This window comes from Molothrus ater, chromosome 3 (genome assembly GCF_012460135.2).
Source record: "Molothrus ater isolate BHLD 08-10-18 breed brown headed cowbird chromosome 3, BPBGC_Mater_1.1, whole genome shotgun sequence".
NCBI classification, from domain to species: Eukaryota; Metazoa; Chordata; class Aves; order Passeriformes; family Icteridae; genus Molothrus; species Molothrus ater.
In genome coordinates, this window is record NC_050480.2 from 20,860,650 (window position 1) to 20,876,561 (window position 15,912).

The following is a 15,912-nucleotide window of genomic DNA, read 5'->3' on the forward strand; positions in this document are numbered from 1 at the left end:
AAAATAGATGCTGAAGAAGAAAGTGCATTGGAAAAGCAGAAAACAGTGTCACAATTCAAAGCATATAAAGTTATAAAACCTAAAAATATAATGAGGAAACAGGAACCTCCTCTGTCCTACCTGATGTTAATTGTGAGTTACCTATTTTTATGTACTGTAACTTGTAAATTCAGAACCTAACCTAATACTCCCAAGAGTCATGGAATAATGGTCATTCAAAAGTGAAGAAAACAAAGCATCATCCTTCTGAAGTCAAAGAGAGTTTATGACATCAGAGAAGCAATATTTTTGTTTGTATTCTTTTTTATTATCATTATAATTATAATACAAAAGAGATGCCCTGAGATCATTAATATACATTTCTACAAGTTTTTTTCTCAAGTAATAGTTAAAGTACTTAGGTAAACAAAAGATCCTTCAGAGGAACATTTTCTTTCTTTGTTGCTAAGCTAACCTGATTGAGGACATGGTAAAAGTCAGTAGTGGAAGAGGTCCATTTCAAAAGAAAACAGAGGAGGAACTCTGCCCTAACATCTCTGCTCTCCTGCCAACTCCATTTCATGTCTAGCTGGAAGAAGCTGATATAAGTTGCACTGGCTGTAGGTTCCAAGTTTACCATTTTTATGGTTATTCTACTGACTGTGCTGTATGATTTGCTGGGTATTCAGTGTGCCACTCCACTGACACAGGAGTAAGTGTACAAATAAATATTTGATTGTTCAAGCATATAATTTTCTCGACACCACCTAGAAAGAAGTCCACAGTTAAAAGGCCTTTTCAAAATTCATTTCCATATAAATTTTATTCTGAAAAAAAAGTCCTTATATAAACACTATTCTCTTGAGATCACATTCTCTGAAGAACTATAGTCATAATGTGCTATAAGAAGATAATTCCACTTATTTTTATGTGAATGAAAACCCAAAAGCTCATATTGGGAAATACTTTTTTTTTAGTTGTAAGGGTTTCATCATAAATGGAAAAAAAAATAAACAAGAATTGGAAAGAAAAAAAAAGGGTCAGGTAATGGTAGACTAAATCCACATTGCAATCTACTCCACACTGAGAGACTCAAACAGCCTGCAAGGCATGTGAAGATGATTCATATTAATGGACTATTTTATTAAGGTGCAGTATGGTTGAAGGCCACAGAATAGCAGCATTCTGTCAGATACACAGTAGTTTATTGAAGTCTGATAATGCTGCAGGGCACAGAATTTTAGCCAAGTTACATTTTATTTGACTGCCGTCCTATTAGTGCCTGCACTAGGATACATGTTTTCATATACATTGTTTTGCCAGACAACACATTATGTGCTATTTAACAGATACTGCCTTCTTACTGATCTTCTTTTTTTTTTTTTCTTTTTCATTTTTTTACTACTTCTAGGTATGTTGTAATGGGATTCTGCACGACAATAAACCTGGCTTCCAATGCTGTGAGGACAAGTACATTCCATTTATTCTTAATTCACCAGGGGTTTGCTGTGGTGGGCAGATACATGCTGTGCAACCGAAACATCAGTGCTGTGGTGGTTATTACACCAGAGTTTTAGTAGGTAAGAGACAACTCCTTTCCACTGCTTGAATGAAGTAAAACAACAAAGTTGATTTATTTGTTAAATCAAGGAGAATGAAAACAATAAATGTGAGATTTATCAAGATTTATAGATGTCTTTGAGATTTGTGCTCAGTGCAAAGGAAATTGCGCTCACTTTCCCTTCTAAACACAGTACACTCTGTTTGTACAAGAAAGGCTTAATTGATGAAACCTGATGATTGGGTCATTTCCCAGAGAACTAATTTGTGCAAAACTATACTTAATTGCAGTAAGTGCCGCATAATGGAGAGGGCAGTTCTCCTTAATAGGAACACCATCAGGCAATTTAGTGGTGAAGTTTAGTTCTCTGCTTGACTTGACCCCACATGATTTTCCATAGCCATTTCAGTTGTAGAACAATTGTTAGCCTTTGTGTTGATATTGTGGATGACATCACTTCTACTTGTTTCTACATTGTCTACTCTTTGTTTCCACTGTTACAGATCAAAGCATGCCTCCCACGTGCATTAACTTTGATGGTAATTTATCCTTTTCTTATTCTCAGAGTGATTTGGGAATTTTGCCAAAAACTGTGCTTCTGCATTACTGTCCAGAGTTTGGTTTTCCAGTTTGCTGGGAGGTCATTGTTGATAGGAAAAGGAGGAAAAGGAGGAGGAGAGATCCCTTTCATGGGGCCAGTGTTTAGAGCATATAACTCTTTGTAGGCAATTGTCAGGTCAGGAGCTAAAATGCTTCCATTACTGATGAGCTAGCACACATTCCATAGGCTCAGAAGTGCTTGACATTTTGCCAACACGTTCAGCACATCCCAAGTTCTGATCTTTTGAAAAGTAATTAATATATCACAATATTAGAATGCCTTCCATGATGTCATCAGAAAAGTTCTATCACATGGAAGAACCAGAGAAGTGTATTTTGCTGACCTCATTAATCTCAGTGTACTGAAATGGAGAGATTATACTGTGACCTCTGTCCCCATCCAGTGGTCTATGTTAACTAGCTTAATGTTGTTTACATCAAGAAAGAAAAGCACAGTGGAACAAAATATCTTATATCTGAAAGTAGTTCTTGTTCAGTCAGCAGTCCACAAGCATGAAACAGTGAATGTTTGAACATGATTTTAAACAAATTTTCTAAGTATACTTGCTGCATTATTTTTCTATACTCTAAAGGGCAGCAACATGAACACTGTTGGTCACTTTTTTCTTTTTTATTTTTATAAATATGCTAATAACCTCAAGCTAAATGTTAATGTGGGTCATTCTTTGATAAGGATAACAATTAACTGGTAAGACTGCATAGTAGTTTTCAGAGGGAGAACATTTTCAAGCCTAGCTTGGAATGGAACCCATTTTGAGAGGTTAATGAGAAGGTTACTGATCCTTTGTGTCTTATGTCTAATAGTTCTTTAAAAAAATAGTTTTATTTCCAATAGATATAAGCAACAGTCTGTGTTTTAATACTTTCTCTGTGTAGCAGCTAAATTAGCTTCCGAGGAATGCAGGAAAATATGATGAAGTACCTAGATGGATTGTATCTATTATACTCTAAAAATTTGTTCTCATCTTTTTTTTAGTTATTATTGACTTTATTTGATAAAGTTATTTTTACAGGATATAAGCATACATATTTCCCAGATGTTGTTTGGCCAGCTCAATAGCTCGGGATGTGCTGAAGCATACCAGGCTGGAGGCATGAAGATTACAAATTAGGAAGGCAGAATCTCAGTTTCTGAAACACTAGTGCACAAAGAAGTGCAAACATCCATCCCAGAACTAAGATGGGAGGCAGAACAAATAATGTTACTACCACCCAGGCACCTCTTTGGCAAGGAGCGTGGGGAGAAAGGAAAACACTGTTCTCCCTCATCTTTTACAATCTCAGCACATGGTTATTTCTGACAAAAGCTGCATTGAGTTTGGAACTCTCTGTCTTTTAATTCCCAACCTTTCATAAGAAAAAAACTTGAGATATTGCTTTAAATGAGAAGAATGAGTTTTAAAAATCAAAACACATTTCTTTGATTAACATTCAGGAATCAAAATACTTCATTCAACTCTATTATCCATCTTCAATAGCAAAATAAAACCATTCTTCCTTCCAAATGACATTTGAGCCACAGAAAACACTGCAACACAGAAAAATAATATAAAAATATTAGAACACTGGATCAGCTCAATTGGATTCACTAGCAGACACTAATGAATGAAAATTACCATTTATCAACATTTTTTTATCCTTTATAACACTATGTGCTTTGTTCTTAGCCCACAGCTTATTCCAGTCCACCCCACCCCACCATTACAGTGTCAGTCTCATTGGCAGTCTTATACTACAGTCTTTTCCTGCAAAAGCTGATGATTTTGCTTAAGTTGCAGCCAAGCCCACCAATTGTGATGGTGGTATTTAATTTTTAAAGTGAGTTTAATCCTTAAATTCTCTGTGAGATGAAGTCCTGAGCGACACTCAAACATGAAAAATGCTTTAAGAATTGTGAATTGATTCATCAAGACAAGTTTGGAATGATTTTGAAGGAGACAAGGAATTTTTTTTCAAAGAATAAGTAGCCTGATGGTTCTGTTAAACACAGCAAGAGTGTACTCTCTTTACTGTGTAGCTGCAATTGCAAAAAGTTTTTATTTGCATAATTGTCATATGCACAGACATTGTTCTTCTCAGCTTTGTCTCTGTCATGCTTGTCTTTTGATATCTTACAGAGTCTTGACTTGAATTAATAAATGCACATTTCTTTAATCATTATTACAAATTAATATAATACTTTTATAGCATCCTAAACCACCAAGTGATTCTGTGCTTTCACCTGGAGAGTTCTGTACATGAACCTGTGTGAATCCAGATTTGTTGCTATCTAATGAAAGGCTCTCAGGAATTTCAAGGGCTGTAAATGGATAAAATCTTTAATTGTATCCTTATATTGACAGGAGAAGTATGCTGCCCTAATGAAGAGGAAAACAGAGTTTCAGTTGGAATTGGTGATTCCTGCTGCCAGGGAATGCCTTACTCCACATCGGGCAATCAAATCTGCTGTGGTGGATCCCTGCATGACAGTTTCAATCAGCAGTGCTGTGGTGGAAGGGTCATAAGCATGGACTCGGTCTGTTGTGGTGATGAAAAGGAAGGGACTGCATACAGACCTCTTACAGGTAAGTGATAAGTCCTCAAGAAAAAGCTCTTCATCTTTTTGAATCTCTTGTGACACCAGCCATTCAGAAGTGACACACTCAGATTTGAAGTGTGTGTGCCAATTTGTTAAAATGTTCTTGCACTTTAGTCACCTATTTTGCTATACTCCAAAATGCTGAGCTTGCAGTAACCTTCTTTGCCTTTGTGCAAAAGCTGCAGGGGCTGAAGAAACCAGACAGTTCAAAAGGAGTGAATGATCTTTCCTTGTGCAAGTGAGGAAACAGGACTGGTGCCCTCAGTGAGGTTAGATTGACCACCTTGTGCCACCATGTATCCCAGTGCAGGGATTTTCCATTGGCTCTGGAAATGTGGGGTTAGTCACCTGGAAACTGAAGATTGCAATGGTGTCTGCTTGGTGGTCTATGTCACTCTCTTGTGTTCATCCCTCACATGGGGCTAAACCTGCTGTAGTTTAAAATTAACAAAAAATTAATCCCCAGCACTGCTCACTAGCTCATCTGGTGTATCCCATTAATTTCTTGGAAATTATAGGAAATTACTCTATCATTTAGAGGTACAATCCAAACCCTACTTCCTTATAAAACACTTCGCGACTATCTGAGGACAGACATTGGAGGTATTATTAGAAAACCTATTCAGATATTTTCATGTGTCTTTTCTTTCCACAGTTATTAGACAAATTATATCCCATCAGCTTTCGGCTTTTTCAGCCTGACAAAAAGACTTCAGAAACTATTGTGGTGTGAAAAGGGAGTCTGATTTCAAAATAGAGAAATAATGAAGGTTTAGTACCCAGCTTTGCTTGGTGTACAAAGCTAAGTGATGGTGTGTGCCATTTTGAGCCTCTTAGTTGTACAACCAAGAATCTTAACATATAACTAAGAATCCAGATCTGAAGGCTGAACTCCTCCTTTCTCCAAAAAATAAGCTCTGTCTTCAGCTAGTTTTTTGTATTCCCCGGATCCTTCAGTGGCTGTGTTAGTAGGAACAGCCTCGTTGGGTGCTGACTGTCCAGATGAGGTAATCAGATGAGTATTGCCATGGTTTCTGTGGTTTCCATGCTATCCCTCCCTTCCACTGACAACTCCTGGTGTGAGCTGTGAGCAGCACTGCTTGCATGATTTTAGCTCCCTCTCATTATGATCCCTAATTGTGCCTGATCTACCGCATGCCTGCTCTCAATACCAGCTCTGAGCAAGGCCCTCTTGCATAGCCCCGCATTGTGCGGCTGCCACAAGACGGGGCTGGCTCATAAAACATCTCTTTATGTACTTTATTACTTAAACTCTTTTATTTGCCTGCAGGAGCCCTTTAACAAAATCACATTGAATTGACTTTCTCACACCAAATCAAATCTCTCTGGTCCCAGTTCAGTTGTCTTTGTCAATATGTATTTTATAAATGGAGTGAATTAACAGATGCTGTTGGAACAGAACTGCTGGGGTAGCGTTTATGTTTTTACTGCTCTCTCTGGGCAGATGAGTTGTGTAGGAGTGTAATACAGGTATCTTGGGATGAAAGTTATGTTCTTCATTTCAGTATATATGTATTCTTAACAGGTTTTTTTTCCTTTAAATAGATATATTTAAAAAACCTTTATATCTCTCTTTTAAAAATGTGTTTAGCCTATAATGCTCAATCATTTACACTATTTTTCCCAAGAATGGGTTGGGATGACAGTTTTTTGGCCATTGAAAAAGAAAACAGTGGCTTTTTTCATTGCTTACAGGTTTTCTGTGAGGACTTTACGCTGTGAGCCAGCACACAGCTGAACACAAATACAGGTTTGAAAGATGAATTAGCACAACAGTTGAAAAGAGATTGTATTCCTTTGCATTAAGCATAGAATAGATTGTGGTTTCTTATCATATCATATAGATCATGCTCAATTGGTTTTTGCTTAATTTCTTGGAGTAATTCAGCCTTGCTAAATACATCACGAAAATGCAGAAGCCAGGCATAAAAATCTACCTGCTTCCTATCCTAATTATTGTAATTATTCTAATGGAAAAAATGCTCTTACACAAAAACATAATTTACTTATCATTGGCAAATGGATAAGTAGAATTTTGCAAGAATATGGTAATTGGAAGGCTGATCTCATTGTCTGGAAGGAGAAGAGGTAACAGGGGTGGTTTTATGCAAAAGCTGAATTGCTTCTGAAGCACTGTTTTGCACTTGGCAATGAATGCCATAGCTAAAAATCTAGTGACAATTTAAAGCTTCTGTTTGAGAGCTTTAAGTCTTTCCAAAAAAAGCATAAGAGAAAAACTTGTTCACTAGAAGTGCAAGCCCTGTACACAATCTCATTTTGTTGCATGTCCAGTTCAAAATCAGTGTCTTTTTGCTGAATCTAGATCCAGGTTTAAGCTGAATGTTGGTTTAAGAGCTTGAATCATAGAATTTTTTCACTTGCCATTACATACCTTTTTCAGAGAGTCTACCTTGCAAAAAGAGATTTTTCATCCATCCCACATTACTTTTTTCTCTTTATTTATTAATTTCTCTTTTCTTAGGTTTCTTTTTCAGCCCCTCGTTGGCCTTATTTAGTGGGGTGACCATAGAGACATCTACTGGCAAAGGCTGGCATTGGTGTACAGGCACATCCTGAGCCCCACTGCTGCAGTGTGATTATCCAAAGTTCTCTATTTCTGGCTATAAAGGATAATGTCAGCTAAAACCACTCTTGGATTTTCTCTCTCACTGTCTTTTCTTTTTTTTTTTTCCTTTTAATGCCACTGTACTGACATCCCAGACTCATGAAAGATGATGCTTTGTGCTGTTGTGGTTCCTGATCTGTAATAGTGGCAATACCCGCATGTAAGCCAAGGATTTTTGGAGTAGTTTGCAATGTACACTGGCTCTGTATTTTGTTGATCCTCTATTCTGGCTCCAAAGGCTAAGCCTTTTCATACTCATTTTTTTCCCTTTTTAAAGCATTGGTTTTGCAGATTTACTAAATTAGTAATTCATCACTCAGCTAGGTTTATAAATTTTTTCAGTTTCTGGGGATGAACATGAAATAGTTGTTGACAGAAATCAGTTTTAGCAGGAAGTGTCTTTTCCAGCCCATGGATTTTCTTTTTGCTATAATGCATTACGTGCCTATGAAACAAATATATAAAATATGACACACACATTCCAACTGAGTTACAAACAAATAGTTTACATTTTGATGTTTTACTGGATTCAGCAAGGGTTTATAGGAATTTCTGGATCCTTAGGCAATTGAATAAAGCAATTTTTAGAAGGCAAATCAATCCATCAATATTACATGGTCCTATTTTGTTTTTCTTGGAGCATATTTAAAATTGTACATTTGAGGTGTCAAGGTTCAGGAGTCAAGTGCTACATGTGATAAATTAAGGAAAGGTCAGAGGCTATGCAATGCAGTTTCAGAAGATTGTCTACCTCTGCCTTTGCAGCTCATTCATGCTGAAGTGATGCACTCTGGGAATTACTACCAAACTCTGCTCTGCAACATCTGCTCTCCCTAAGTGAGTTAGTGCACGTCAGACATCTTTATGTCAGAATATTGCAGTGATGGATGCAGTCTTCAGAAAATGCTGCATAAAAATCTGGTGTGCCGTTCTGGCCATTAAGTGAAATTACTATTTAAATTAATGGCGCTGTCACAGTTTATCTGTGCAAAGAATGAACGCTGATTAGGGTATTAAGTAATTAGCAATTTATCACACTGGAACAAGGTTGATAATAATTAAAGAAGTAATGGTTTACCAAAGAAACTAGAAAGGGAGTCACTTCTTGTTATGTGAGTGAAATCTTGGCTGAAAAATTTAATTCAGTTAAACAAAGATGAGGTTCACAGTGAAAGAATACAGCTTTGTTTGTTTCAATAGAAAAACAGTTCATTATCAAAATTTGAGTTTGCCTGTCAGAAGTCCCTTGGGGCTGTCTGAGTTGCTTATTAGTATTGAATTGAGTCATTTTCTGCATTAATTCTCTCTTTAAAATTGGTAGAATCCTAGGACAATTTGGAAAAAGGGTGTGAATAAGAGGAAATATTTTACATCTTGAAGAGCTGGTGATCACAGTTTGATTGCTGTGAATAGAACCAGCCCTGAAAAAAGATAAAGTATGCAAGTAACATCACCATTTTTAGCCATTCCAGTGATTGGAATGAAATGTTCTGAATGCTTTAGCAGGATCACACCTTTAAAGATTAATTTTCATTATGTATGACTTCTAAGAGAGATTTGCTGCAATAAATAGCAGTGAAAAAAGTGGCCACTCTTGCACGTGTTTTAAATGCCAACATACGATAGAAATGATGTCAAACACAAACTACGTTGTAGAAGTAAGAGTATATCACAGCCCTGGTTTTTGTGTGATATCTTTCTAGTTCAATTAGTAATAACATTTATTTCATTGCAGTTATAAAGGAGTTTGTAGTATTTGGTTCTGAGTTAAAACTTACCCCTTTCTGGTGTTGGGTTCAACACTGGTATTTCATGTGAATATGTGGAAAATTGCAGTGGTTATGGTGAGCTTTCCTTTTAAAAATAAAATTATTGAAACCAGAAAAAAGATAGTAGAATTAATTTTGGCAGCTTATCAATTCCACTGTAGAAATGCAAATTATGTATAGGAATCAGCTTCTTGAGTGGTAATTCTCTGTATAAGATGAGTGAAGCTTCACTGTGGGTATTTTCCAAGTGACCCATTCCATTCTAGGTACCTAACATGAACCCCTACTTTAAAATATAAAATATTTACATTCTACAGGAAATTTTCATCAACAATCCATCTCCAGACTGCTGTTGCCAGTACACTGGTGTGATATTCCATAGCAAAGTTCTTTACAAAGTTCAGGAGTGGTGAGCATTGATTGTAGAGCACCCTGTTTATTTCTCTAATTCTTGATTGTTTTCAGCAGGTCTGGAAGTCAGGATGCTTACTTCAGTCACCTCATGTTTGAACTTAATCTCACTTTAGCTAAATCTGCATAATTCCAGCTGCTGGTGGGTTTATGCCAAGATATATTGCATTGTGAGCTTTCTCCTTTCTTATCTATTTATTTACTTAAATTTCATATTCAGCTTTTTTTTTGTTTGTTTGTTTGTTCATTTCAGGGATGTTCTGTTGTGGGCAAGAGTATGTGAATAAGTCAGATACCATATGCTGCTCAGGTTCCAGTGGTGAGTCCCTAGCACATGTTAGAAAGAATGACCAAGTGCCAGTAAAATGCTGTGAGACTGAACTTATTCCAAAGAGCGAAGAATGCTGTAATGGAGTTGGATATAATCCTTTGAAATATGTTTGCTCTGACAAGATTTCAGCTGGAATGATGATGAAGGTAATTGATAGAAAATCTCTTGGTAGCTCTGATTTGATGATGGAAAGAGAAATACACTGTTCATAACTATTTTTCTAAAATAAGAATATAAAAACTCTTGTGTGCATTATTCATTTTCACATTACATCCATATTAATACCGAATGAGTTTGCCATGATTGATGTTATTGCAATGAATTCTAAAGGAATTAATAATGATTAGCTGCCTCTGTGAAGTGTTGCCCAGCACTTCAGATTAGTACAGTGGCTAAAAGCTGGCATACTAACAAGACTGACATGTATAGCCAGTTTCCATTCTATGGCCACTGTTTCTGATGATGTTCATTAAGTGGAAATTAAAATTGGATGGCCAGTTCTGAAGTATAAAAATGCTATAACATTTCAATTTGGGCAGGCAGTAGGCCATGATTCCCCAAGCCCATAAAAAAATCCACAAAAAACTCCAAAAATAAAAATAAAGCAATTGACATTTTCTTGATGGACTTAATCCCGATCCTACAGAAAACCAGTGGCCATTTTGGCATAAATTTCAACAGTACTAGGATGGGTCCTTTCCTGCCTAATGAATTATATAGCTTATTCTCATTCTATTTTAATGTCAGAGTAAACTAAACACCATAAAGGCTAATTTGGTCTTTTCCAAGAGTGCCCTATGACTGTAGGCATCAGCATGAGACAATTTTGCCTGCAACTCCAAGTTGAATTCAACAGAAATCTTCAAGAATTAGCATCTTGGTGTTATGCATATGCTGTAAAAATGTTCTCAATTGTTATTTTTTATATATATATGTGTATATTCTTTTTATAAAATTGTATTTATATTTATTATAAGAGGGAGAGAGAAAGTGAGAGAGAAGAAAAGAACATTGGATATTGTGAATTCTACAACAGGGAAATCAGAAAGATGTTGTGGAATTTACCAAACATATAAGAAAAGTAAAACAGACCCCATCCTGCCATATGCAGGTGTTCCTATGTCCTTGTTGTTCATCTGCTAAGTTAATACAGAAAAATTTCTTACATCTTTGCCTTTTCATGTCAAGGTTTTCATGTAATTTCATTTTCAGACTGAATCATTTTCTCCTAGAGAAAATCCAGGCATTGTGATGAGTCAGCTGCAGTTCCTCAATGCATTGTATTAGTAGCTCACACAAGGAAAAAAATGGCTGAGAACAGGTTAATGAATTCTGGTAGATAACACACCAGATCCCTGCCTTAGGTATAAAGTATAAACAAAGGAAGTGCTTTGTATTTCACTTACCCACAGTAGAAAAGAGATAGCAGTGCTGGCTCTCTGAGATGTATAGATTTACTAACAGCAAAAGGGCTGATAGCCTGACACATTCTGCAGCTACTTTACATGGGAATGTAATCCATCTATATCCTGCATCCTATACGGATATCTATCACAACATAATTATTTGTGGAAGGGCCAAATTTGGGAAGGTAAATTAGCTGAAGTTTCTAATCAGCTGAGAAGCTAATTTCAATAGGTGAATTATGGAAGCATTAGGTATAATCTGCTTGGATTTCCTTCTCAAGTTTATGACCTAATGGGCAAAAATATTTGTGGCAAATTTGGCAGTACATTTCTTTCTGCAGCAACCTATATTTCATGAGAATTATTGCTCTCTAGCTTATGGTTTGGCAAAAATATTATTTCATGAATTTTAATGGAAAGTTTTGGATGCTCAGCGTATATTTCTGTGAATTGTACTTTATGGGTTAAATCTTATATCTTTATGTTTGCAGAGGACCTCTTCTTGCAGCAAAGCTTGTGTTTAGTAGTGATGTGACAGAGGACATGATTTATATAGCCCATGGATAGAGTTTTCAGCCTCAAAAGCTGCCAAGGACTTGCACAGAGCCCTCTTGTGTACTTGGCAAGCTGTATGAGGGGCTGGGAATTTGCTACTGATTTGCCACAGGATATTGGCTTTTGCAGGAACAGAATGTTCAAATTCTTGGGTAAAATCCTGTTGTCATTGATTCTAGACTCTTCTATTTTCAACAAATCCTGCCATTTGTGGTTCCAGTAATTAAAATTTGTGATGCTTTCATCCAAGGACCCTAAAAAAACCTGTTTCTTTTAGAAAGGATTATAGAAACATCAATGATCAAAAACAGTAGATGGGCCAAAGGCTGAAAGGGTCTCACATATACTGGAAATATCAATGTAATCAAGGTGGTGACATGGTTTTTGTGTTGTATAAAGATAGAGAAATAATAATGGAAGCATTTATAGAGAAAGGAAAATGTGGGAAATATATTTAAATTTTCCTATGTATTCCTTAGGTAAAAGAAGAATGCAAGGCTAATGTCCTTTGCCCTTTATCTATGGAGGAAACAGCACACTGTGGAAAGTGTGACTTTGATCCTATGGAGAGTATCTGTGCGTGGATAAAAGGTTCACAGAGTGCTACAGAAACAGAGGTAGAGGCAGGTGTGTGTCCAGCAGAAGAGGAGACTGTCTACACAGGAGGTCCAACACAGTATTCCTTTACAGGTAAGGAAAAGTGGCAGACCAGACTGGTGATTTGTTAGTATAGATAATTTGCTCTGGAGAAAAAGATGGCCTGAATGCTATCAGATAGCCCAATTAAATGCGAGGCAGTGTGAAGAACAACATGGATCTTCTCAAGTGAATCCAGAGAAGGCCATGAAGATGCTCAGAGGCTGGAGCAGCTCTGCTGTGCAGACAGGCTGAGACAGCTGGGATTGTTCAGCCTGGAGAAGAGAAGTGAAGGTTTCAGGGGGACCTTAGAGCACCTTCCTGTACCTCAGGAAGGGTCTACAAGACAGTCAGGGAGGGACTTTTTGCAAGGGCAGGTAGTGATAGGACAAGGGGAATGGCTTTGAGCTAAAAGAGGTCAGGTTTAGATGATATATTAGGAAGAGATTCTTTACTGTGAGGGTGGTGAGGCACTGAAACTGGTTGCCCAGAGATGTTGTGGTTGCCCCATCTCTGGAATTGCTCAAGGCCAGGCTGGATGGGTTTTGAACCTGATCTAGTGGAAGATGTCTCTGCCCATGGCAGAGGGGTTGGAATTAGATGATCTTTAATATAGCTTCCAACCCTGGCCATTCTATGATTCTATGAAGTCTAGTGAAGCAGAATTCTTTTAAGAAGTAATCTGTGAATTGGGGCGGAGACTTCAGGGATATGCAATGAGCGAGATTCAATGAGTACCTAATGTGTAAACTTGCTTTCAAAAAAGTTGATAAAACAATGGCCCTGTCTAAAGAATACCATCTATTTCTATCTGTAACCCCCCCCTCAAAAAAAAAGTTATTTTGTATTTTGATAAGACTGAGATGATCCAAATGTAATTTTCTTTTCCTAGATGTGAACCTTGAACCTTTTGTCACATATGAGTACAGGGTGGCTGCTTGGAATAGCTATGGAAGAAGTCTCAGTGAAGTTAGCAGAGCTGTCACTAAGCAAGATGTGCCACAGGGTGTAAGTCCTCCAAAATGGGCCAAAGTAGATAATCGGGAAGACATGATACTGCTCAGCTGGGAAGAACCACTTCAACCAAATGGTATTGATGCGTTTTTATAAGTGTTTTTTCTATTATTCCAATGACAGTGTTCCTAAATCAGAAAACATATCTTAATTAACCCCTGTCACTGAAGTATGCATATTCCTAAACTCTGCAGGAAGGTTTTTTTGTAGGTTGCTATAATTTTCATTGCAAGTAAGAGGAGAGTCTTCACAGAAAACAACTTATTATGTCTTTACAAAGTGCCAAAAAGCCTCTTTTGAGAACAGTTGTAATAATAAGTGTGCAAATATGATCAGAAAATGACAATCATCCTAAAAATATTTGGGGATTTGTGGGTAGTGCTAGTGGTGCTTACATTTATTTCAGGAAATCTTGCTTATTATTTTCAAACTGTGAGGAAACTTGGTAGTGCTCTCACTAAAAACTGGGATCTACTCAGATACTGAGGCAGATGCTGAGGAAAGTTGCTGGTAATTGACATTCAGCATTTAATCAGAATTATTATCTGCTACTCTGGCCGTGTGGATATTTCATTGACTGTTTTCTGTATGCAGAGTAGGTTATTATCCCATGACACAGGATCCCTCAGCTAACAAAAGGGAAAACTTTCTTTCTGCAATAGGTCTTATTATTCACTACATCATCCTCCGAAATGGAATTGAGCATTTTAGAGGAACAGAAATGAGCTTCACAGACACCAGTGGTGTCCAGCCATACCAAGAGTATTCCTACCAGCTGCGAGCCTGCACTGTGGCTGGTTGCACAGACAGCAGCAAGGTTAGTGAAGTGGGCTTCATGGAAACTGATGCCAGGATTTTATCAGCCAGTGTGGCAACACTGAAATGCTTTTGGAAAGGTGTAATTTGAAGGCACAGTGATTATTGAGTAAGTGAAAAAAACATCAATAATCTGATTTGGATTCAGCTACTGACAGGTGAATATTTGGAACCCCAGGTTGATAAAGCAAACAGAAAAAGAAAGCAGTGTCTCAGCCTTGGCAAAGCTGAAATTGCACTGTAGGAACTGATGTTTGTTAAAGAGAAAGCTGTACATGGCAGAATAGAGTAAAGAATATTAAAATGCGCCTTCTCTAAACCAGGAAATTAAATTTTTGCTTCTCACTAGGAGGTCTATAGCCTCTTCTTCCTTGGTATTTCTTAGATATTTGCTTTAGTTATAGTCTAGCAAATTTTTCAACAAACTTCTTACTCTTCCACTCCAGTGGAAAAGCCTCCTTTCACTATATTACTCTTCACTGGCTTTCTATATCTGCACCTGCTTCAGGCTTTACTGTCCCTTTGTGTGCAACCTGCCTCAGCTTCAGTTTTAAGCAAACAGGATCTCTTACCTCCCTTTCTGAGTTTCATTTCTTTGTGTATCACTTTGAATCATCCACGTTACTATTTAGCCAGTTCTGGTTTTTATTCTGCAAAGTACCTCCTTTATTTATTATTTGCAAAAACGATTTCTTAAGTGACCTCTATTTCACAATATTATTCTTGCCTCTTTGAAAATGAATTTCTAGGACTACAAGGGTAAGGTCTGTGGGGCAGAGGTGGGGAGTAATGACTATGTTTTGTAATTATTATATGTGAGATTGATTTTTTTTTTATTTGCAGGTGTTTAAATGTTTTTCTTATTCATGCAAATCTCAGTCAGAAGTCTAAAATAAAAAACACTGATGTAGAGGGATGAAGAGAGGTGGATAGTCCTCTGCCTGCACACAGAGCTGTGGTCTGGAAACTGTAGGCACAGTTGCTGCAACCACTGACCGGATAATAAATCCTACTTATTTCACTTGCCTGTAATTAAGGAGTTTACTGTTGCAAACACCGAAGTCTCCAAGTGGGGACTGATTCCACCAAATGCACTAAGACAATATATTATAGAGGGCACATTTTATATTTACAGCATAATATAAATACTTTATGGTGGTAATAACAGAAAAAGAAAAGTGATTCTCAAAGAGAAAATGGTCTGACTCACTTATTAAACCAATGTAATTTGGAAATGCCTCTTCTGTAGCTGATGGTGGAGATGCGTCAATAGAAAATTACCTTTTTCCTTTTTTTTTTTGGTAGAAAGAACTTAACAAGTGCAAACTTATCCTAGCTTTCAAAATCTTTAGATTCCTTATGGAAGTATGGAGTTGCAGATAACTACAATAGAGTTCAGATTGCATGGGATATATGGAGGCTTAGCCCCATGTTTACTGGTGCTTAAAATATATGAAATCAGGCAGTTAAAATGCAGAGACACTGACAAACCATATGGAAGAGAGTTATCAAGAGTTTTCAAGCAATACAGTTTTTGTTGTTTCACCCTGTGCCATACACTGCAGCTAAAATGTGGTGAACCTGTTGT

General features: G+C 37.1%; 1 protein-coding gene across 1 annotated transcript in view; it reads left to right on the top strand.

Annotated features, from left to right (window-relative positions):
• Positions 1-15,912, top strand: part of USH2A (usherin) — a 375,273-nt gene that overhangs the window by 280,141 nt on the left and 79,220 nt on the right. Inside the window, exons 49-54 of the mRNA XM_036380788.1 lie at positions 1,391-1,559; positions 4,504-4,725; positions 9,820-10,043; positions 12,338-12,548; positions 13,387-13,584; positions 14,171-14,325. Coding sequence (XP_036236681.1) covers positions 1,391-1,559; positions 4,504-4,725; positions 9,820-10,043; positions 12,338-12,548; positions 13,387-13,584; positions 14,171-14,325 — 1,179 coding nt within the window. The remainder of the gene's footprint in view (positions 1-1,390; positions 1,560-4,503; positions 4,726-9,819; positions 10,044-12,337; positions 12,549-13,386; positions 13,585-14,170; positions 14,326-15,912) is intronic.